Source organism: Agelaius phoeniceus, chromosome 2 (genome assembly GCF_051311805.1).
Source record: "Agelaius phoeniceus isolate bAgePho1 chromosome 2, bAgePho1.hap1, whole genome shotgun sequence".
Classification (NCBI taxonomy): domain Eukaryota; kingdom Metazoa; phylum Chordata; class Aves; order Passeriformes; family Icteridae; genus Agelaius; species Agelaius phoeniceus.
The window spans coordinates 5,336,940-5,361,457 of record NC_135266.1 but is presented as its reverse complement, the minus strand read 5'-3'; the positions used below and the strand labels follow the sequence as shown (position 1 = coordinate 5,361,457).

The window sequence follows — 24,518 nt, the reverse complement described above, 5'->3', positions numbered from 1 at the left end:
CGATGGCTAAAACATCTCAGCTTCTGCACGGCAGCAGGCAGCTCCTCTGGTGCCTTCACTCCTGGGCTGCAGAGCAGGAATCAGAGGAAATCCTGAGCAGGAAAAAGCCCCACTCCCCTGATGGGATGATAAGCAGGGCCATGCAAACGCGTCCCGGTAGGATTAGAATTCCCATTAAGATAAAAGGTTTTAATTCGGAAGTTCATGCAGAGCATTAAGGAGATCTGAGAGGCATTGCTGGATACAGAAAAACCAAAGGGAGAATGCAAGGGGGAGAGACAAATGTTGAAAATTCGGCTCTGATGATAGATTTTTTTTTCTTTTTTTTTTTTTTAAACTATTGAAATCCTGTCACTTCTTTTTGCCAATCGATTCTGTAATCAAAGGTTATTTCTACATGCAGCACAGAAAATCCTATATTTCCCTTCTGCATGTAATTGTGAGAGCCACGAGGCAAAAAGTTTGATTGCCTTTTTATGCAGCAGGGCACTTTATTCCCCATAGCTGAGAGAGCCCAGTGCAATGAGAGTGTGAGAATAACTCTCCCTTTTCTTTCCCCCTCGCTGAACTGTCAGTGTGATCAAGGACACAGCCCCATTTATTACTGCAGGTCATTCACGTGCAGTCATTTCACAGCTCATTTGTTCGCTGAACTCCTTGTTTGCATGGAGCAGCATCGGTATTCAGCAACTTTCTTAGAAAATCAGTCTGGATCTCACTTATCTGGAGAGCAAGTGATAAAACCCTGCCTTGAAGGGCACAGCTCTGGAGATAAGCAGAGACCTCAGTTTTGTTTACCTTTAGGAGAGTAACAACAAAGATTGCAGCTGGAACTGGGAAAAGGGAAAGAGATGTGTCTGAACTAAGCCCAGAATGCCACATATTGGAGAGGAAAGGGAAAAGGGTTAGTTTATTTTTGTTTACAGGGATGCTCTCTTAAAAATCCCATTTAGGCATTTATATTTTTTCATCTGTCATTGTTGCAGGCAATTTCTTTGGGTGATCACAACGTGGTGGTGCAGGCAAGCTGCTGTCCTGCTCATTGGATATCCTAGTTCTGGATACCTGCACTTTTTTTGCTGCTTTGTTCAATTGCTGATGGTCAGCTCTAGCTGACCTGCAGGCCCTGTGCTGCTCTGTACACCACTGGTGCACTCACCTGGGAGAAATTCCATTTGCCAAGGTGTCTAATTGGTGGCCAGTGCTTCTTTGAAGCAGTGGGAGCCAAACAGAGTTACCAGTGACAGGGAGGTGGGACAGGCAACTGCAGGGAGAGGAGCAGTTCTGGTGCAAAATGGGCAGCCCTGAGCATTTTTTTCCTGTTGCATCTCTTTGATTTTCGTCCCAAATCTCTCTGGGGGAGCAGAGAATTTTACATAATTGTTTTCTAAAGGTAGATGTGAAGTGCTGACAAATTGCAAAGGGTTTTTTGCCAGCTTCCTTGTTCTTGTGTGGGCTGCTGTGCAGAATAAGTCAAGCCATGGGACAAAGCATTCCCAGTTCTTGCTCTGCACAGGCTCATCTTCCAAGGGGAACTGACAAACTTTAGCTGGGATTTAAAAATCAGCTAAAAGATTTGGCTCCCTGCAAACACATCTCGGGTGAGGTCTCTAGGCAGGAATGGGAAGGAAGCTGAGAACATTTCATGGGAGGTGCAGATGTGGTGCTGTCATGAGCATTCATCCCCCCCCCCCACACACACACACACATCCCCTCTGGGGAAGAAATCCTGGAGAGCACATGTGGAAGTGATGGAAAAGGGATCTCTGAAGGAGGCAGGAGAAAAAGCAAAATAAAAGCACAATTCTTTCCACATTTGGCTTGCAAATGATAAATGGCCATGTCATGTGCACTGATTAAGGGCCCATTACATTGTTCTGCAGTGAGAAATACCTTCTGAAAAGACCCTGTGCTGTCTAAAGAAATCCTTGGGCTGAATCCAGCAGTGAAACCTGGCTCTCAGAGCAACCTCGGGGAGCCCAGCTCAAGCAGGGAGGTTGGACACTCCCTCTCTCCCACGGTTTTGCTTCTTAAACAAGACAGCCCAGGGAGTTATTTCAGGATGCTGCAGAATGGGCTCTGTGGCAAACCCTGGAAGTCTGATTTGGAGCAGAGGGGCAGCCCAGGGAGCTCCTTCTCAAGGATTGCTCCATCAGCTGCTGGTTCCATCAGCAGTGGGACCCAGCCAGGGAGAGAGCCCTCCTTTGGGGAATTCACCCACCTGCATGGCTCTGGGCATGCTGCCTTCCCTACACCAGCTCTAAATAAAGTGCTGCAGTGGGCAGGTGCTCAGTGTTTTCCTGCCAGGAATGGCATGAATGCCTTGGGTTATCTCCCTCCTGTGCCAGTGCTGAGAGGCAGAGCTGGGCCAGGGATCCCAAAAGCAGCCCCTGGCTGGCTGGGATTGTTCCTTTCTTGGGCTGCCAAGGGGATACAAAGACCCACAGCTCACCTCATGTGCTCTAACCCATGGCATTTAGCCCTGAGGAATGGAGCTGGGCAGAAGTTTCACTGAAAATGCAGAGTGACTGAGCTCATTTCTCTGTTCTCTTTCTTTTGGGGGGATCAAAGAAGAAACCAGCAGAAATGATCGCCTTGGGAGAAGCAGCAGCCAAACAGACAGGGAGGAATTCATCCCTGGGTTCCTTTCTGGGGCTAGGAAAGCTGCAGGTTGCCCCCTCCATGGACATCCCTCAGCACCAGGAGCTGAGGCTGGGGAGGCACAGGGAGAGGCTTCCCTGCAGCTGCTCCTCAAATGAGGACATTTCTTCCTCTCTCTCTGACAAAGGGATCAGTCTCCCTGAGCAGCTGCAGGGTCAAGGTAGCTTCTGGTCAGGGGAAGTTTCAGCAACCAGAAACTCTTTTTTTTTCCCCAGCCAGCTCTAGTGGGAAAGTTGTTTCTGCAGCTGTGGTGCTGGGAAAGGCTCTCCCTGCTCCTGAGTTCAATGTTGAGCATCCTCAAGGATGCAGGGTTTGAAGTCAAAATTGGATGGCAGCACCTTATTCACACCCTTCCCTGCCTCTCTGGGACCTGTGTTCTGCCTAATGAACTGAAACAACTCAGAAACTGCACAGGGGGAAACAAAACAACCCAAAACACCAGGAAAGGAGCTCATTGACCGGGTGAATTGAATTTGGCTGTTGCACTGTAAAAATAGGGTTGTGTTACAGTGCAAGGAACCCCTGAGGGAGCTGGGGGTGCTCAGCCTGGAGCAAAGGAGACTCAGGGCTGCCCTCCTCACTCTGCACAGCTCCTGAAAGGGGCCTGTGCTCAGCTGGCCCTGGGCTCTGTCTCCAGCAGCACTGACACAACCAGAGCACACAGCCTCGAGCTGCACCAAGGGAAATCCAGGCTGGAGAGCAGGGAAAAGGTTTTTCCAGCAAGGGTGAGAAAGTTCTGGAATGGCTGCCCGGGGAGGTGGTGGAGTCCCCATGCCTGGGTGTGTTTAACAAAGCCTGGATGTGGCACTGGGGGCCAGGGTTCAGTTGAGGGGTTGGGGCTGGGCTGGACTCAATGATCTTGGAGGTCTCTTCCAACCCAGGGATTCTGTGAATTCTGTGAATTCATTCAGGGGATTCTGTGAATTCTCTGGGGGATGGGACTGACAGCAGCAGGAGGGTGTTACCCCCTGGAATCACAGACCAAAAGCCCCAGTGAGGGTGGGAGCAGGATCCCCAGAGGATCAGGGAGTGCAGAGGGATGGGGAGGTCACTGCTGGGTGCAGCGGGTGACAGAGCCCTGGGCCATGGGGGACAGGGGAGGGCTGGCCAGGGGCCGGGAGGTGGAGATGGGGAGGGGGGTGGTGGAGACCCCTCTGCCACAGGGACATGGGAACAGCAGGACATGGCCTCAGCAGCCCCTCAGAGGGAGGCCAGGAGGAGCTGTGGATGCTGGCAGCACCAGCCAGCCCACCCTGGTCCCCACAGTGCTCCCACCATCCCCACGGGCTGACCTGCGGCCTTTGGGGCTCAGAGTTGGCCACATTACAAGGGGTTAGAGAAAGTGGAGGAGCAGGACAGGTCAGAGGTCACAAGGCACCAGTTCCCACTGTGACAGGAATAAAGGGACACTCACATTCAACCTTTTTCTCCAGCATTGCCAAGTGATTAGCTACTTCCGTTTTCAGTTCATTGATTTTAAAAATCCTGGAAAGAAAACCCTCATGTATTAATGTCATACATTTAATGCTCTACCTACCCTAGGTGCTAAGGGCATCTGCTAGAAATGTCCATGTTTGTGTCTCTATGACTGATCTGCCCAGCCCACGTTTGTCATAAGGAAGAGCAAATTTTCCATGGAAATGCTAACACTGGGGCAGAAAATACACCTGGGTTTAATTTTCAGAAAAATTATCAGGAGATTTTTATTTTTTTTTATGGCCCTGGGAATGTCTTGTGGCTCTACAACACTTCATCTGCCCCTCTCTCAGCAGTGACTTGCTACTGTACCCCCCCAGGGAAGCAAAGCTAAGTTGGTAATTGTTCAATTGGTAATTCACAATTGTCCAAGAGCAGCGTCTCGGTGTCTGCAGACTCTGAAACCTCCTCCCCTCCTGCCGCGTTACGCTGCTGATTTCTGGGCTGTGGTGGGACTGATCTGCCTTATTGAAACCAGCTGGGATTAAATAAGCAGCTACACAGATGTTGAGAAATCCTCTCTGAGGAGAGACATTTTTGGGTGATAAAGGGGAAAATGAAACAAATCTGATGATTTGACTGCTCAACGAAGCAGCGTTTCTTTTGCTTCCTGAGAGGGAAGGAGCGTTTACTGTGTGATCTCCTTTTTAGATCAAAGATAATCACTGAAATTGCTTTTGGTTTGAGCTACTGTATTGCTGTCAGCAGGAAATAATGTGTCCCAGACCTAAATTTGGCAGGCAGAGTGGGATTTGAAAGATGCCTTAAATGCCCCTCTGCCTCCTGTGAAAATTTCACTTCAGGCTGATAAAAGAAATAGCATTTTAAATTAATAATGATGTTCAGTTTCTTACCTCGAGAACTGCTCAGCAATCTGTCCCAATAAATTCTGGAACAATTCTTCTTTCTCTGAAAAAAAAAAAAAATAGTAGGAAGTAGGAAGACACGATAGGAAAAAAAAAAAGAAAGGAAAGAAGACACTCTCAGCCCTTCTGCAAAGTGGTGTCCCCAGGCTTCCAGTTCTGATGGTGAGGCCAAAAAATTGTTTAGGTGCTTTGAAGAGTGACAGGGTTTGGGAAAGACTCCTTGTCTTACCTGCTTTCCCTGCAGATTACAGCCAGGGTTTTATTTTTGGGAGGCTGGGTCTCTGAGAGGTGGCTTGTTTTAGGGCAGCACCTTCTGGAGAGGAGACCCTTTCACAGACCTTGGGTGGGACGCCAAGAATCCCAGCTGGCTTTTGAAATTTCCTGCTCACAGTCGGTGTCTCTCACACCACCAGCACCCTGTGACAGAGTGCCCATGAACAACCCCGCAGACCATGAACAACCCCATAGACCATGAACGACCCCAAAGCTCAGGAACAGCCCCATGAACAACCCCACAGCTCATGAACAGCCCCATGAACAGCCTCACAGCCCATGAACAACCCCACAGCTCATGAACAATCCCATAGACCATGAACAACCCCAAAGCTCAGGAACAGCCCCACAGCTCATGAACAGCCCCATGAACAACCCCACAGCTCATGAACAGCCCCATGAACAGCCTCACAGCTCATGAACAATCCCATAGACCATGAACAACCCCACAGCTCATGAACAGCCCCACAGCTCATGAACAACCCCACAGCCCATGAACAGCCCCATGAACAGCCCCACAGCCTATGAACAACCCCACAGTCCATGAACAACCCCACAGCCCATGAACAGCCCCACAGCTCATGAACAATCCCACAGCTCAGGAACAGCCCCACAGCCCATGAACAATCCCATAGACCATGAACAACCCCAAAGCTCAGGAACAGCCCCACAGCCCATGAACAGCCCCACAGCGTATGAACAACCCCACAGCTCAGGAACAATCCCATGAACAACCCCACAGCCCATGAACAATCCCATGAACAGCCCCACAGCCCATGAACAATCCCCTAGCCCATGAACAACCCCACAGCCCATGAACAGCCCCACAGCTCAGGAACAGCCCCATGAACAACCCCACAGCCCATGAACAACCCCACAGCCCATGAACAATCCCATGAACAGCCCCACAGCCCATGAACAACCCCACAGCTCATGAACAATCCCATAGACCATGAACAACCCCACAGCCCATGAACAATCCCCTAGCCCATGAACAGCTCCACAATCCATGAACAACCCCACAGTCCATGAACAGCCTCACAGCTCATGAAGAACCCCACAGCCCATGAACAGCCCCACAGCCCATGAACAGCCCCAGAGCCCATGAACACTAAATAAAACCCAGCCTGCCTTTCAGTCTTATCCTGGAGACCATTTATTTTTTTTTTCCTGGTGCAAATGCCTGAGGATTGAGCTGCCTTGCATAAACTCCAGACAAACACGAGATGACAAAGTGCTGTCCCTGCAGAATGAGCTCTGCCCTTCCTGGTTTGTGGGATGGGCACAGCAGGGTACAACTTTCCCAGCCCCTTTTCCCTTGAGAACACAGCCTGGACGGAGCTGCCACAGGGATCCTGTCAAGATCCCATTGTTCCCTGAGTTCCTCCACGCTGGGAGCCCTCGTGGGCTCTCAGGATCTTCTGCTGGCTCGGGAAAGTCAGCCTGATGAAGCCCCAGCCTCTTCCCAAGAAAATCACAGGATTGCAATTCTCAACACAAGGAAAAGCAAACAATCTCTCAAAGCAGGACCCTAGATTTCAAGGGACAGCACACTTTAGGAAGGAAGAAGCATGATAGCAAGGTTTTCCCATCTTTTAGCATGTCCACAGAGAAAGGGGAAGCCCAAATCACCTTTGCTGAGCCCTGAGATGCTGTTTTGGGACTGTTCCCTCTTTGCCCCAGCAGCTAATGCCGACTGCCCCAAAGTGCTGCAGTGATTCCTGTACTGGAAATGCAGGAATGCTCAAGGAAAGGAAGCACTGAGTGCACTAGAAACACACTGCAGATCTCAGAACACCTATTTATACCCACACAGAAACACCCCATGGCATTTCTGCAGATAGTTCTTGTCCTTCCCCGAGGGAACACAAAACATCACAAGTGCAATCACCCAGGCAAAACACATGGGATGGAAATAGAGCCCAGCATTTACCATTTATTTCTAACTAACAGCTCTTGTACCTGTTGAAAGGATTTGCAGTTCCTCGGGTATTAGAGACATCAGCAGTCAAGAGCATTCACATCACCAGTCAAAACAATTTGCCTGTTACCCCTCAAAACTGGAGCAAGCATTCTGTGCTCTGAAAGTCTCAGATCTAATTCCCTCTTTTTTCCCCCTTTTTCCCTCCCCTCCAGCTCCCAGCAGAGTGGCTAGCAGAGAAAACAGAAATTGCTTCTTCTCACAGAGACCCATTTTCCAGTTTTCTCACAAAACCCAAGCGCTGAAACAAAGCAAACGCCGCGTCCTGTTTAAGAGAGGAGGAAAACTTACCGTGGGCAGCACCTGGGATGGCACAGAATCCAACAGGGAAAACAAGCAGGGAAAGCAGAGAAACCCCTGTCCTCTCCCTTCGATGCTGCTCAGCCCTCTGACAGTGGCTGGAGCGTGCCAGAGACTGACAAGTTCCCTATAAACACTGTTCCAGCAAAAAAAAAAAAACAACCAAAAAACCAAACCCCAACAATCTTACTTTCACTCCCTCCCCCTGTCAAAACTCACTGGAGTACTAAGAAATTCCCATCCAGGGAACAGTCAGCTGCAATCTGATGTTTATGGATGTAATAAAAGACTTTCAAAATGAAGATGTATGTTTTTATAACCCTAGGGTGCAGTAAAGATATATGACTAAGAGTGGCAGCTCGCCTCATCTTAAAGAGACAAAGATCCATTTCTCTGCCCTGCTCCTTTCTGAGGGGAAGACCTCTGGTAACCCTCAGTTCTGAAGAAAACAAGACACTGTTCTGACATAATTTAGTCTTGTTTGTCCCCTCCTTTGTAAAATAGGAGGGCCAGGTGTACTTTTGCTCCCTTCATTACCCTCTGCCTTACTTTTTTATATCTCTGGGCAGGGCTGAAGCTCCAGGTTCACACAGACACCTTTTCCCTCGGATTGCTTCCTTTGTTTTGCTGCAATTCCCTCTCTGAAAAGGAAATCCTGCTGCAAGCAGCACTGGCAGCAGCTCTGGGTGCTTTACTGAGGGTCCTGTTGCAGCAACCCCAAAAAAATTCCCCTTTCTTCACCCCTCATTTCAAACGAGCAATATTTACAGATGCAGGTGCTCAGCAAGTCAGGTTTTTGCACAGCACCCTGGCTGATTTGCAGCTGACAAATGACAGCCAGAACCCCCCAGAGGATGCTGCAGTGGTTAATGCTGGGCAGAGCTGAGGCTCCCCCAGGCTGCCCAGGGCTCTGTGCCCTGCTGGGCACAGCCACTCCTGCTCTTTGCCCTATGGCCTCTGCCAAGCCCAGCAGGGAGCTTGGCCAGGACACGGTGGAGAGAGGAGCTGCTCTGCCTGGTGCCCAGCAGGTTCTGGGAGGAAGGCAGGCGTGGGGGAATTTGGCAGCAGCGTTTTTCCTGCGCCCCCGCCGCGGCCGGGGGGAGGCTGGCAGGGAGAGCCCGAATTCCCTGCCAGCCTGGCACCAGGGGCACGCTGAGCAGCTCAGGTGAGCTGTCCTGGCACAGATGGGTTATTACCCACTGGCAGGCACCCTCTGCCTCCACCACCCTGCTCACAGAACCTCTTCCTGTGCCCTCTCACCCTCTGGGATCACGGCCAGCGAGAGCCTCCATCCTCCCGCTCTGGTGGCTCCCTTTGCCACCCTGCCAGGCTCTGCCACCCTGCCAGGCTCCGCCACCCTGCCAGCCTCAACAGGCTGTGGGCAGGGAGTCCCTGGGGCTGGGGGGGTGGCTTGGATTCCCCCTGGTTTTTCTGCTTTGGCCAAGCAAGGCTGGGAGGGCACGGGCATCTCCCTTTCCTCGCCAGCATCAGGCTGGTGAATTCCTGCCCTGTTTCTCACAAATGCTTCTGCTTCTGGCTCAGGCTTCTGTCTGCATCTCACTTTCTGTGGTTTGCTCTGTTTTAATTCAGAGGAATTAAAATAACCCCACAAGCAGCCAGGTGGACAAAAGCCTTGGGAAGGGGTGAATTTTAAGCCCAAGCCCACATCCATGAATCTGTCACATGGAGCCCCAGATTCATGTAATTCGCAGCTCAGGTTAATTTGGGCTGTTGCATGCAAATTCCCCATCAGGTGAGCAATCCTAAAGGATTGGCCACATCCCAATGCATGGAGCAGCAGTGGGAGGAGGATTTTTTTCTCCCAGTCTCTGCCTCCTCAGTCTTGCCTGAGCTGAGAGCATGAGCAAGACTCCAAAAGGAGAAGAGAGAGATGCCAGAATAAGAAGATTTAGACAAAGTGGCAAGTTTCTGTCATTTTACCAATACCAAACCACACAAGATCTCAGGTACTGAATCATCCAGGGGGAAAATCATCCCAGTGCAGCCACTACTGGGCTTTGCTGCCCTAACTCTGGAGCAGTAGGAAATTTCCTGAGAATGTTTTCCTGTCCTGTCAGGACCACTTTTGACTCCACAACAGCTCCTTTTCTCTGCACTATCAGAAACGCAGCAGATTTCAATTTTATCCCTCAAGAGGGTGCTGCTAATAGGGTTTGTTCATTTAATTGTCACCCCTGTCAAATCTAGAAGTGCCTGAACCCCACTAATTAGAGCAACAACACAGCCATCAATTTGTGAGTTGTGAGCCAGTTCCACCAGGGGGACACAGACCAGAGCCCTTCTGCTGGGGGGAGGGAGAGGATCCTCATTCAATGGGCTTGGAAATTAAAATACCACAGAGAAAAGGGTTTGCCACAGGGGTTTTGATGCTCTGCATGGATAGCCATGAATCTTCTGCTCCAAGGCCATAGGAGGAGGGACAGGGTGTGATCCAGCAGCTTCACAGGCTCAGAGCCAGCCAGCTCAGGCCTCCCCTAACCCTAACCCTGATCCTGATCCTGATCCTCACCCTAGTCCCAGCACTTGCAGACAGCTGACCCCTGGCACATCCATGGCTGCTGCATCCCACACTCTCTGGAATATTAATGCTTTCATTTCCAGCCCTCTCCCATGGCTGTGGCCAGGAAATGAAGAACTGTTCCTTAGCAGGACTCCAGTGGATATCTCCTCTGCTGGATAGCAGCCACTGCTTATGTTTTTCCTCCCTAAGGATTATATTTCCCAGTCCCACCTTTTACAGCCTCTGTTCCCTGTGTCATTCTCCTGCAGCTGCCTGGGAGGCTGCTGGAAGAGGTGCATTACCTCCCACCACTGTGAAAATTGGGGTGACCCCCTTTTTGGATGAGCTGCTTTGGGAGGCAGAGTGATGCAGGCAGAGTTGTGTGAGAAGTGAAGAAAAGAACAGAGCTGGGTTGGTTTTTTATTTTTTTTCTTTTAATGAAAAGGAACAATTTCCCACTCTGTTTATTCTTCCTACTGTCAGCAAAATGTCAGGAATGCTTAAGATTAATGACAAGCCATGTGAAAGAGAAAAAGATACCAAGGAACATTAGTTCCATCACACTCAGCTCAACTTTCTTCCTCTTTCCACAGCAGACTCTGTCTTGTGTTTTGACAATCTATGGCCAGAATTTTTCTTGCCCTTTTCAGCTGGGATCTTTGGAAATCCTTGTTTTATGAAATGCAGGGAGTGAAGAGAGATCTTGCTGACACAGTGAGCTGTGCTCTGCACAAAGCAGAGCCATGTGCTGTCAGCTGGGGATGAAAAATGAGTGCCTTGGGAGAGTGTGAAAAGTCATCCACGCTCCTATAAAAATATACTGCTAGCTTCATGTTAGGGGAATAACAAAAATACATTCAAAAAGGAGTGTATTTTCTAGAAAGCCCCTCTCAATCAGCTTCCCAGCTGGTATAACTCAGTGGCATTCCCTGCTGGCCCCATTTCTCTGCCATGGGGCCGTTGGTTACTCACAGCAGCAGGGACACAGAGCCACGTGTGTCCCCACCTTTTCTCCTGTGATAATGCAAACTGGGTGCTCCCAGGCCAGGAGGGTGATGCTGCTGCTGCAGCAGCAGGGTTTGTCACAATAAGGAAGCACTTTGGCAGACAGCTCCTTCCCCTGTGCAGTCACACATGTCCCTGGCTGTGACTCCCTCCTCCTGGCAATCACCGGCACGGGATTTGTTTATGGCTTCTCACAAATCTCACTGTGGCTCTTCCCTGTTCCCTACCCTCTGTACTCTCTGTTCACCTTTGCTCCCTGCACAATCTCCCTGCTGTTGCCTCTGTGTCCTCCCCACATCCTCCTTTCCAGATGTTTCTGCCAAGGCAGATGCCTCAGGGAGCAGCCTCAGTCCCCTGTGCCTCCCCTTCTAGAGGGCACGGTGCTGTCAGACACTCTGTTTCCATCCATAATTCAGAACCCTAAGCCAGAAGATGAGGTAGGAGCACCAAAACATCATCTCTCCTGTCCCAACAAACTCACCCACTCCTGCACAGCACTTTTTCCAGCCCCAGGCTTTCTGTCTCACTCCTGTTCTGTGTTTCCAGGACAGTCACAGCCTCTTGCCCTTTGTCTCTCCTATCTTCCCCCTTGACTGCTCCAAGGAGTGTCCCCAGCTGATGTCCCCTCTCCTGCTGCAGCCCTGCCAGCCTCTCCCTGTGGCTCCAGAGTGCCCTGATGTGAGTGGCAGGAGACTCTGCAGCTGCACAGATGAGAGAAACCACGAGCCAGATGCTCACAGGAATTGCCCCAAGCCAAAGTTCTGCTCCAGTGTGGTACTGAACAGCAAAGAGAAGTGGGAGAGGAGGCACTCCAGCCCTGCCTGGGGCTGGGGAATGTGCTCCAGATGTGTTCTTTCACCCAGGCCCTCTTTAATCTTGTCAGGTGAATTTAAATATTTATCACACTTAGTGCTACCATTGCCCACAACAGAAATTATGTTCTCTCCTCAGTCATTTGGAAATAACACGAGGCTCAAACGTTGTGCTCAGCTTTCCAGCAGAGGAATGGGCAGGTTTAACAAAACATTGGAGAACAGACTTTCATTTTTCTTGCCTGAAAAACCCCCACTGCTCCATGCAAGGCTTTCCCCAGGCCATCAGGAGTGCTGAGTCAGACCAGAGCAAGGCAAAGCTCCCTGCACTCAGCCATTCACCTGATCCTCAAATTCATTGAAATTCAGGCGCATTTTTTCAGCTTTCCTGCAGAACACTGATCAAACACTTCTTATTCTGCTGCAGCTACAACCATGCCACTGACATCTTCGGGTTTTTGCCTCATGGCCACATAATTTCCACATGCAAATGTTTGCAAATTCAGCTTTACTTAATTCAGCTCAAAAGGGTCATTTTACCTGAGAGCTGCTCAGTCATAACTGGTATCACTTTGTATGGAGACCTGGAAGAGCCACAGAGGGTTGATGTTAGCAACACTCAAAATGCAGTTTGTATTGCACATCTGTGCTCCCTGAGAAGTACAAAGAACTATCTGAAGATATTCCAAGCTCTCTTAAAACCTGTGAGTTTGAGTAAGCAATGGGCATTTTTTCTGAACACACAACCCTCTGATTTACAGGGAATTTAGAAACAGAGTGATTAGATTCTCTGATTTAGAAACAGAATCATTGAACCATAGAACTTGGGTTGGAAGAGACTTTAAAAATCCTCCAGTCCCAGCCCCTTGCCATGGCCAGGGACACCCTCCAGCACCCCAGGCTGCTCAGAGCCCTGTCCAGCCTGGCTTTGGACACACCCAGGGGTGTGACAGCCACAACCTCTTTTTGCCCTGTGTTTGGGCACTGTCCTGTGCAGGAGCTCCCTCCCAGCTGCTGGGGCTGCACCACACAGTATCAATAAAGGCATTGAAAAGTCATCATGAAATATGGGCCAAAGCCAGCAATGAAGAGACCTGAACTCATCACTCTTCACAGGCTTTGAGTTTGCTTTTCCAGTAATCTGCTGGTTGTGCCCTAGCAGAGCAATCAGGAGTGGGGTACAACAGAGCTTTGACAGCAAACAGAGAGGGATGGGAATAGATGTTCTACACTGAACACCTAAAAGCAGTATTTTTTCCCTCTAAGACAATTACTCCTGCTTTAACAAGTAAAAGTTTTGTGAAAAACCAAAAATCTTCCCAAGCATCACTCGCGCTACAGGCCAGCACACATTCCTTCTGCCATCCCCTCCCTCTGCTCACCTCCCACTGCACACAAAAACCTTCTGCAGGCAGCCCCGCCCTTGCCTTGGGGCTGAGCCTGTCCTGGAGGAGCAGGTGGCAGCAGGGCTCACCTCTCAGTGTTTGCAGGCATCGTGGGGTCAATGGACACCATGCAGTTGTCTGCTGTCAGAAGGGAGATGGTGGTGTTCCTGGAAAGCAAGTTCCAAAGAGGGTTATGTGGCCTGGAAATGCCAGCTGGAATTCTGTACTGCTGCATGGGATGCAGAGCCATTTCCCTCCTGCAGATGCTTCTTTTCTCCTTGCTCCTGGCACCTCTGTTACCTCAGAGCAGAAAGAGTCAAAGCCCAGGGCAGAGCAGGCTTGATGCTTCAGCCATGTAAAATGTGAAGGGTGATAATTTTTGATCTCAGAGCAGACCTAGCTCCCTGCTAATTCATTTATTCTCTTGACTCACTGAATAATAATTTCTGTTAAAAAAGATGTATTTTGTGATAGATTGACTCAGCAGCTACGTATTGACTCATACCATAGAAATGACTTTTGGTGCTATGAATGTCTTGAAGTTATTTAGTTACTCATTTACCAAAACAAACAAAACAAATATCTTGCTGAATATGGGGTCTTTTTCTTTTTTAATTACTGTGCTGAGGGTGATCTCATAGGCTCAGGTGTAAACCTTGGAGGTTTACTTTGGCTCCAGGATCCTGGTTGAAATGCAATTTTCCTTTGAAAATCTTCTGATGAAAATAAAATACCAAATATGCAGTGAATGTGCATGATTAAAACTGCTGAACAAAGTTTCCTGGGTGATGGAGTGGAAGTCTTTGACATCACAGGAAAATGAGAGTTATTAACCTCTCTAATGTCAAATAGGAGGAAATAGAACAAACAGCAAAGGGCATTAATTCTGTCCAGCAGCTTATGCAAATTCAATTTTATCTTTCAATCCTCAGAGCTGGAGTCATGCAATAAAACCATGATTAGAAGACTGGCTTATTTTTCTCCTGCACTTTTCCTGTACAGTAAAGTTTGTGTCCAGAGATAAAGACTTTGCCTTGTTGCTTCCAGCCTGTGCTGCTCCAGATCCTTATTGAGACAGAAGATTCCCCCTTCTGGAGGTGATTAAGGGATCTAGAGATGATTGAGGGGCTTCCCTCCCCTGCTCCACTGCCTGGAAGTGTTGGATGGATGGATGGATGGATGGATGGATGGATGGATGGATGGATGGATGGATGGATGATTGTGGTGGTCCCATTTGTGGGTTTCTCTAGGTCTGGATTGAAGGCACTTGAGATGGTGTTTCATGTTCACACTCAGGTGTTTATTATTTCTTATCAGTAAAACAGTCTCACTGCTGTGAGTTCTGCAGCTTTTCATTAGAAGGCACAAAATGGCAACAATCTCTTGTTCCAAGGTCTTTTAAGACTGAACTATCCAATGAAGAACTGACACCTGGATTATTTTCCCTTTTAACCCAATAACTGATCCCACAGAGCTGCAATGGGGACTTTTCCGCCCAATTACAAAATGCCACCCAAACCCATGGAGAAGAAGGAAGGAGAAGCATGAAGAAGAAACCCAGGACAGCACCCTGTGCCCTCCATCTTGCTGCCATCCACAACATACTAAAAACCCCAAAACCTCAATTTCTCACCAAGTGATGCACCTACACTGCTCTCTATAATCTATTGCACACTTTTGTGGATTCTGGTCTATCTTGAAGTTTAGGAAACTTTCTCCATGAATGAGGGTCAGAGTCAGTGCTCCCCTGGGGGTCAGGGCACCCCAGAGCAGACAGAGGAATATTCCCAGTGCCCTGGGTTTCCAGAGTTGATGGATGGATGGATGGATGGATGGATGTTACACCATCCACCACATCCCAGTCTTTCCCACACACCCTCCTGTGACCCTGGACCCCTCTCAGCACTGAGGTTTCAGCTGGATACTGCTCTTGAGGTTGAAGGGAACAAATCCTATTTGGATTTTCCCTAAATGGAAAATCACAGCAGGAGGGATACAGGGACTTTGTGAGACAACATAAATTAGGAAATGCGTGGCCTGGGCAATGGATTTGGAGATATTTATGCTCTATAAAATGGTTCAGCTGGGGTGCTTTGTGTTTGACTATCCCATAGCTGGGATTAGATTTTAAAACACCCAAAGAGAAAGCTCATTACCTGGTGGCAATACTTCTTGTTAGCCCCAGTTTTTTCCCTAAAAAAGAGGTTCTAAACAAGTGCCTGCATTTCACGCAATATGGGCAGAAATGTATCACAGAGATATAAGTGGTAGTTGTGCCCAACCTGTGTGTACTCAGGCCTGTTTTTCTTCAATTGCTTTTATTTTAGACTATTTCTCCTCTGTTCTACTCCATTCCACTCTGTTCCTCATGTGCAGCCAACACCGAGGTGGCTCAATTCCCTGCCTCCACATTTTCCAGCTCTTGATTGCCCCAGTTTCTTCTTCCAGCTGACTGCAACAAGAGACAAGCCTGAATAGCAGCTAAATAAATCATTTGGGGCCTGTCTTTAAATTGCTCCCAAAGGAAAGAAACAAAAGTGAAATGAATGTCACAAATGATAGACCCACCTCGGTAGCCCTGTTGCAATGCAGCAAAGGTCCATAATGTCTTTGGAATTGCAGTATTTACTGAAGATCACCTTCCAAAGGAAACAGCAGCAGAGGGAAAAACATGAAGAAAAAGAGAAAGGATGGTTAGTTCCCACAGAGATATGAATCCTGTTCAGGCATGCACTGGGCTGATTTTAAGGCACAGTCTGTGATTTCAATTATCTGGTTTGATTTGTGAGCTGGAATCTTTCTCTGCTCCTGTGTAATACCTGTGTCTTTGTCAATAAAACAAGCAAGCTCTGGAGACCTAAGTGCTGTTGAGAAGTGGAACAGTAACCTGTGTGAGCTGAGAGCAGGGGCTTCCTCAAAATGCAGTGCTGCTGTGGGATGAAAACAACTGTAAATTAAAGAGTGTAAGAGCCTGGATTTAGGAAGAAAAAATGTCCAGATTTGGGCAGGCCCTGGGATGGTATAAAAGGGCACTGCTTTTTGGACCACACCAGCTTATACTAGGTTGAAAGTGAGCGGAGCTTGTGCCAAAATTCCTACTGACTGTCAGATGTTCCTGTTGTTAGGTCAGAAGCCAGACCTGGAATTACAAAATTTGCCACTGTTACCTTCCCATCTCCCCAAACACTCTTCATCCTCCCACCCTTCCACACACACCAGGCAGTCCAAGTGCAGACAAGACTGAGCAGCACATGCCTGATCCCATTTTTCCATTCTTGCTATTCCTGTGCCTTCAGTGAAACAATCCCAGCCACAATTTTCCCCAAGACTCCTCTGTCCATCAGGACTTGTAGGTCATGGTCCTCCCAGCTTCTTCTGCAGTCAGAAAACACTTTAATGATACCATTACAGCACTTCCCATCAGTCTCACTACGCCCCAGTGCAATATTTAAACTCTGTAATCTAAAGCTTGTTAAATAACTTGCCCTGTATCTTATCATGGGTGAGTGGCAGGCCAGAAACAGAACCCAGGAGTCCTAATTTGATGTCTTGTTGGATTAAGAGACAGCACACTGCCTCTGAAAGAAAAACACTCAAGAATTCAACAGCAGCACTCTGCATGAGGAGTGTCCTATTCCAATAAATGTGTGTTTGTAGGATGTCTGTCCTTGTGACTGAGGTCCCTGAGGTTGCTCCCAATCCAAACCCACGTCTCCTCTGTTGGGTGCACGTTGCACTATTGAATCTTCCAGTGCTCTAAACCAAAATCTGGTTCCTAGTGGATTTATTGGGGAAAAGAGCCATTGAAAAGGATCTCTGCTGCCAGTGAAAAAAAGCAAGTGTGGGTGGAATAAAAATAAATTGCAGACATGAGAATGAAGGATGGGGCTTGAATGCTTCTGCCAGTGTTGTGCCCCTTTCCTCAGAGCAACTCTGAGCTCCTCTCAGTGACTATGGTGGAGCTTTGAACCTGCCATGGAAATTAAATGCCTCATTGCAGCCAGACTCTCCTGAAAGCCAGGAACAGCAACGAACAGCCGGGGTGGTTTATCCAGTGGGGATGGTTTATCCAATGGGGATGGTTTGTCCAGTGGGAATAGTTTGTCTAGTGGGGATGGTTTGTTCAGTGGGGGTGGTTTATCCAATGGGGATGGTTTATGCAGTGGGGGCGGTTTATCCAGTGGGGGTGGTTTATCCAGCGGGGATGGTTTATCCAGTGGGGGTGGTTTATCCAATGGGGATGGTTTATCCAATGGGGATGGTTTGTCTAGTGGGGGTGGTTTATCCAGTGGGGATGGTTTATCCAGTGGGGGTGGTTTATCCAGTGGGAATGGTTTGTCTAGTGGGGGTGGTTTATCCAGTGGGGATGGTTTATCCAGTGGGGATGGTTTGTCCAGAGGCTGCTGGTGTTGATGGGATGGCAGGGGGGAGCAGTGGTGTGGAGAGGGGCAGCTTCCCTGCCCAGCCCTGCAGCCCTCTCCTCTCACATCCCACAGGAAAAGAGCCCCAGAGCCTCTGGGCTCAGGATGCAGCAGCTCAAAGGCACTTGTGGAGACTGGCCTAATGGCAAAACTCAGGAGGAACAAGAAATTTGCATTTTGCAGATGATCAGGGACATCAAGGTCAAAGTTCTCCTCTCCCTGTGAGTGTCAGAAATGCGATTTTCCACCCCTCACAACCACCCCACATTCTCAGGCACAGTTTCTGTGGCCACCCACCACAGGCATGAGGGGTGTGCATGCCCACAGAGCAACCTGGAGGCTGGTGACCTAGGAAATAAGGAATGTGTCACCTGGGATGACAGCTGGGAGGAGACAGGGGGGCTGCAGCCACCCTCCCAGACTGAGCAGGCCCTGTGTGTTCAGTGAGGACCACACTGGAAAAATTACAATCATCATCTAATTAAAGCCTCCTCTGAAAGGTGTAGGTGCCAGGAGGTAATTAAGCCTGCAGCTTCACCATGTCAGCCTTGACTTTCAGGTGCTTTAATTCCTAAATTGTCACAGCAATGGTTCCCCTGCTCCTCCAAGGTGCCCTTCAGGCTGCAGGGGAAGTCCCTCACCTGGAGGTGTCACAGGCTGCCAGCCAGAGCTCTGCCACTGGAAATGGGGGAGTTTTGGGAGACCCCAGGGTGTGCTCTGCTGCTAAAGCCTGCTCAGGGATCAGGGCATGCCAGCCTGAAGTACCAGGACAGTCTGGACAGCACAGCAAGGCCTGGCTTGCCCTGGGGGTGCACAGACACTTCAGCAAAGCTCCAGCTCCAGCTTTCAGTTTTCACTGGTGGGGAGGAGCCTTCTCACTCCTGAGCAAAGCATCAGGGGTTTTGTGGCACTGAGGAGGATGGTGGTGGTCACTTCTAGAGGTGGCTGTGACCCACACCTACACTCACACCCACTTTCCCTGTGTTCTGCCCCAGAACAGTGAAATTACTCCAGGCAATATCTCCACAAAACCTTCATGTGGCATTCACATTCTCTGAAAAAGTCCCTTTGCCCAGGATTTTTCTCCTGGCAAGCTGAGAAGCCTCAGATAAAAGGAAAACAATTCTTATCTCATTCTCCTGTGTTTTGCTCATGTGAAATGTGTTTGGAGATTGTTTGCCCACAGATGATTGCCTGATTGGATTCTGGTGTGAGTTGTTTTGACTCATTGACCAATTGGGGCCAAGCTGTGTCAAGACTCTGGAGAGAGTCACGAGTTTTAATTATTATCTTTTTAGCATTCAGTAAGTATCCTTTCTATAATATAATGTAATGTAATATAATATAATGTAATGTAATATAATATAATGTAATATAATATAATGTAATGTAATGTAATGTAATGTAATGTAATGTAATATAATATAATATAATATAATATAATATAATATAATATAATATAATATAATATAATATAATATAATATAATATAATATAATATAATATAATATAATATAATATAATATAATATAATATATTAGCCTTCTGAGAACATGGAGTCAGAGTCATCATTCCTGCCTTCTTTGGGACACTCCCTGCTGCTGGGGAAATGGGTGTGTCTCAAAAGTCAAGATTGACCCTTGGTTATTAAGGCACAGAAGCAATCAAAGCAATAAAACATAGCCAGTGGAGTTCACAGAGGGCTGAAATCCTGCTCCTAGCAGAAGCCAGCATCCTGGCAGAGTGATAGCTGCTGAAATTGACTGGCAGAATATTGGAGTACAACTGGTACAGGCAGTAACTGGGCAGATGATGTTAATTGTGGCTGAACAGAGGCCAAAGGCTTGTGATGTGCCAGGAGTGCTATTTCAGGTATTGAGGTTTCTTATTCTGGAAATCAATTATTATTGACCAGGACAGACAGGAGAGGAAAAGATAAAAAAAAATTATTAGGGAGCATTAAAGGTAAGAAAGTTGGCCTGACTCATAGAAAGCAGTAGGGGCTTTCAACACACTGAGGATGAATTTTAATGTTTCCTTTTACTCCGTGGAGTAGTGAAAGAGTGGGAAGAGAAACAAAGGCTGTGATACTAGATCATGAGCCATCTCCATACATGCTTTTCAGTTTTCCATACTTGGCATTTTTACTTAGGTTTGCTAAAACTGGGTTTGTGAATCACCCACTGCAGTTTCGTACTCATCTCATGGTTCTTAGTCCTCAGCTGGTTGTTTTTTTTTAATCAAAAAGCACATGCTATTAAAATTTCCTTTTTTTGCAGCCTGCTGAGCTGTTCTGAGCATCTCCCTTGTGCTCTAAAGCCCAGCAGCCAGCCTCAAATGTTCTGTAGGAATGTGCAATTGTTCCTGTTCCTGTTCCCAGGTCTGTGCTCCCAGCAGATGCCAGTTGTGCTGATGGAACACAGCTGGAATGTGGTCTGGAGGATGGCAGGACAGCCCTGGGTGCTATTGATGGCGCCAGCACAGGACAGGAATCCTGTGTGCCTGCAGTCCATTGCCCCTGGGGGGACAGCAGCAGCAGCAGCAGGAAGGCAACGTGGGGACACTTGGCTGGTGGCCACACTTTGGTGGCACCCGTGTGGGGCACGTGGGCTGTCCTGTGACCTGCAGCTTTGAGGACAGGCAGCCCTGGCACTGGGGGACAGAACATCTCACCCAGCCCTGTGCAGATGTGTCACAGACATATTTTATGGAAAATCCTTTTGCTAGGATCTTTTTCTCCTGAGAAGCTGAGAGGCCTCAGAAATGAAATGTAACCAATGGTTATCTGCTGCTGTGGAATGCAATGGGTGCATCTGGGATTGGTCTCATGTGGTTGTTTTTAATTAATGGCCAATCACAGTCCGGCTGTCTCAGACTCTCTGGTCAGTCACAAGATTTTATTATCATTCCTTTCTATTCCTTTCAAGCCTTCTGATGAAATCCTTTCTTCTATTCTTTTAGTATAGTTTTAATATATAATTTTCTTTTAATATAATACATATCATAAAATAATAAATCAGCCTTCTGAAACATGGAGTCAAGATTCTCATCTCTTCCCTCATGCTGGGACCCCTGTGAACACCAGCACAGAGATGTTCCTGCTGGGGCAGGTGTCCCCAAACCTTTGCTGCTCAGCCTGAGTCTCCATGATCATACATTTCTGGCACTGTCTGGGGGTTTGATCCCCAAATTTAATCTCCCTTCAGACCTGTCTCAGCTGTCTCTGGCCCACATCTTGCTTAGGACCCTGTGGGTGACAAGCCACTGCTGAGATCACTCACAGGACCTCATTCCCTGCATTCATGCCTGGTGCTGGAAGATGTCCTTGCTCAGGAGAAGACTGAGATCTTGCTTAACAGAGGCCAGAGTTGGGAGAGCACAGCAGCTCCTCCAGCTCTGGCAGTGGGCTAAGATCATGCATGTGTAAGGTTCCCTGTAATGGAATTCCAGGTTTCCTCATAGTACACATTTTAAGAGTGCATAATCATGCAAATCAGCCCAAAATCCCAGGGATGAACCTCCAGGGATGAAGAAAAAGAGGATACAGGCACTCGGATATTGCCTGGTAGCACAAAAGTCTCCTGCAAGTCAACACACAAGAGACTCAGGTGCTGAAAGCAAAGGCAGAACTGAAATCAGGTCTGAGCAGAGTCACAGCAGTGACAAACCACGTGGGGAAGGGAAACAGAGGCCTCTGCTTCAGCTTGCAGATTGATGGCTAATTGCCAGGAAGAAAATCAGCCACATACAAACCCTGTTATCTGCATTTCCCTTGGGCTTGTGCCAGGAGGAAAATGCTGGATTCCTGGAAAGTCATGCAGCATCTGCAAACAGGGTTTGTTTTGTTTTTTTTTCCCTTGAGAGTTAACATGATTTCATATTTCTGTCCTTGCTGCTGTTATCAAAACCTCTGAGATGGTGGATATCCCATCCCTGGGAACACTCAAGGCCAGGTTGGATGGGTCTCTGAGGAACCTGATCAATTTGAAAATGTCCCTGCTCATTGCAGGGGCTTGAATTAGACCCTTAAGGGTCCCTTCCAACCCAATTCTATGATTCTACCACGTGTAGAAAAAAAAAAAAAAGACAGGAAAAGCAGCCTTGTCTGAATGTTTAACTTGTTTGTGCCAAGGAGTTTCCATCAAGATCAAGGAGCAGCCATTCCATTTAAGAGGGCAATATTCTGTGTGCCTTGGGAAGCAATGTGATGCAACTGGGGGAAAAGCAGAATGAATAATGACTGAGGCTTTTTGGAGTGGAAATAACATTTTGATGAGGCATGCAGGGACTGCAAAGTAGGACAGCACAGTTTGATGGGATGCCTGGTTCCTAGCCTGGCCCTCAATTCTGTGGGACTGGTTTCTTTCCTGGAAACAGTTCTGCTTTTTTTTTTTTTTGGGAACATTTTCTTCTGAAATAAGGAGCCATTGTCCCTGAATGCACAGTATCCACCTCTGGTCTAGGACAAGGATTTAAAACCCCTCTTGGGAAGAGCAGGGATTAAGAGCCCTGGTGCTCTGGGCTGGCTTCCCCACTTGGAGAGGAGCTCAGATTAAGGACTGTGATGGAGATTTTACTAAAGGACCATTGTGCACAGGCTCTGCAGCCTACCAGTTTACAAATAATCACATTATACTTTGCTTTCAGATAGGATAGGTAAAAACACAGCTTACAAATCCAATTTCTGTTCTATATCTGATCCTCAGAACAACTAATCCTCTCTGTAAACAGCAAACTCTGTCCAGAACATTATCATGTTCTGATCTGCTGTCTGTAATTGGGTATTCTTCCAAGAATTTAATTTCTGTTTGATTATTTTTATTTTACCTTAGTACAATTCCTAAATAGATAATGTAAAAATATTTTTTAAGCCAGTGTACCCTCAGTTTCCAGTTCTACTTCATTTCTTCTGGTTTCAACCTGCTGTCTTCAATACTTTAGCACTTGGTTGTGTCTTTCATTCAGCTCAGTGAGCAATGTTCAGAGTCAGGGCTCAAATTGCAGGCTTTAAACCATCTAAATTACAGTCTTTCACTGATGAGAATGGGGGATACTGTGTCAGAAAAGATTCTAGTAAAACTCAGTTATGTATCTTGCATGGACTGTGAAAATCGCTGCTGTTTCTGCAAGAGCAGCTTTCATGGAGGATCTTTGAACTATTAAGGCAGAAGGTTCATGTGAAATTTTTCATTGTGATTTTCCCTGTCTTTCCAGAAGTGTTTGTCATCCATAATGAAATGAAAAACAATCCAGAACAATCCAGGTATCTCTCTGTAGGAATCACTGGAAGGAATTCATATTTCTCGACCTGTAAGCAAATAGATCTTCCTCAAAAAACATCCATAGGTGTCCTCTCTGTCATAGTCCCCAATACCCAAAAGAAGCTTTACCTAAAATCCCATATTAACAAACACTCCAGCTTTCTCATTCTTTAAACTCAGATACAAACATAGCACCAGCCCAACTATACCCAAACTCTCAGTCTCCTTTTTTTTTATTTCTGGCACTAATTAACAGCTGATATTCAGAAAACCACTCATTTATCTGAGCTTCGAATGTTAGGAGCATTAAAAATAGGCTGCCAGATTTGCCATCTGTTTGATGCAGTGGGAGCTTCTCTGAGAGAAGAGCAGAAAACCAGAGCATGTGTGCATGTCCATGTGTGGGGGAGAGAACACCAGAGCCCTCAGCTGAGGGTCTGAGCAAAAATGAAAACAACTCCCCCGAGCTCTTCAAACACTGACTCTGACAGGGGATGGGAAGGGTGGCAGATATTTTATCCCCGAAGCCACAGCTCTGTAATCCTGCTGATTCACACAGTTTTGAGCAGGGACGTGGCTTAGAATGTTCATTTCGACACGAAATGTCCGTGTGGGGTTTGTTTGATGTGATTTTAACCATCCCCAGGCTCAGCCTCTCTCGAGTGCCTCTCTGCCAGGTGCCCTCTGCTGCCAGCAGGAAAGGAGGACAATCTCCAAATCAGCCCACATGTCCCCAAAACCCCCTCTGGGGTGGGATGAATCATCCCCGGAGATGCCACCCGCCCCCCCAGTGACTGCAGGACTCTCCTGGAGCAGCCATCCCTCCCTTGTGGTTAACCAGGGTCAATCCCATTCCTTTCCCTGTACATTGCCCTAAATTAGGAAGCAGGAGCTGCCAGACAGAGCTGATACACCAGGATCCAAGGCATGTGGCATGTGTCAAGTCACAATTCCCACCCCTGTGACATCTCTGAAAAGAGAGCTGTGGGAAAAGAGATTTTCCTCTCTTTAGGAAAGAAAAATGTGCATGATGCAGCCACAGGTGTGTGAGGCCAGGACAGCCCTGCAGGTTGTCACTGAGAGGGGCAGCGTGGCAGAGGTTGGCTCTTCCACTGGGAGCAAAGGAGCATCTCAGTGATCTTTAGAGCCATTAGGGCTCAAAGAAAAAGGGAGATTACATTCAGGAGAGACTTGTGCAACCTACTGACTGTACTAAGGGACATGTTGCAAATACTGCATCTGTCAGTACTGATTATTAATGGCAGAACACAACCAGGAACCAGCAAGGCTGATTGTGAGGGGCCAGGCTGGAAGTTCCCTATCTCCTGCAGCAAAAATAAACACATTTCATAAAACTATTTATTTCAACCTTTAACAAACAACACAAATGTCTATATTCTGGCTTTTCTTAACACAAGAAGGGCACACATTTTCTGCTAATGGAGTTCTAAGTGCAATTAACCCTGCAGCACACGAAGGCATGAGGCTTGAAATGTTTTGTAAACTGGATAATAGGGATGCTTTAGCACCAAATGTTCTCAGTAGCTGTGAGTGAA

General features: G+C 47.7%; 2 protein-coding genes across 8 annotated transcripts in view; both read right to left on the bottom strand.

The window, feature by feature from the left end:
- Positions 1-24,518, bottom strand: part of SLC37A1 (solute carrier family 37 member 1) — a 124,228-nt gene that overhangs the window by 40,712 nt on the left and 58,998 nt on the right. The window lies entirely within an intron of this gene.
- Positions 1-24,518, bottom strand: part of PDE9A (phosphodiesterase 9A) — a 57,814-nt gene that overhangs the window by 26,053 nt on the left and 7,243 nt on the right. For 2 of the 7 annotated variants that reach the window (XM_077171191.1, XM_054654463.2), the window contains exons 2-6: positions 15,849-15,919; positions 13,370-13,447; positions 12,436-12,479; positions 4,992-5,046; positions 4,076-4,146 (exon numbers count right to left, since the gene is read on the bottom strand). In XM_077171191.1, the coding sequence (XP_077027306.1) occupies positions 4,076-4,146; positions 4,992-5,046; positions 12,436-12,479; positions 13,370-13,447; positions 15,849-15,919 (319 nt within the window). Of the gene's footprint in view, positions 1-4,075; positions 4,147-4,991; positions 5,047-5,232; positions 5,458-6,407; positions 7,127-7,238; positions 7,429-7,548; positions 9,415-12,435; positions 12,480-13,369; positions 13,448-15,848; positions 15,920-24,518 lie in introns of those variants that run through there. The other 5 variants (XM_077171205.1, XM_077171197.1, XM_077171200.1 and 2 more) reach the window with 5 other exon arrangements.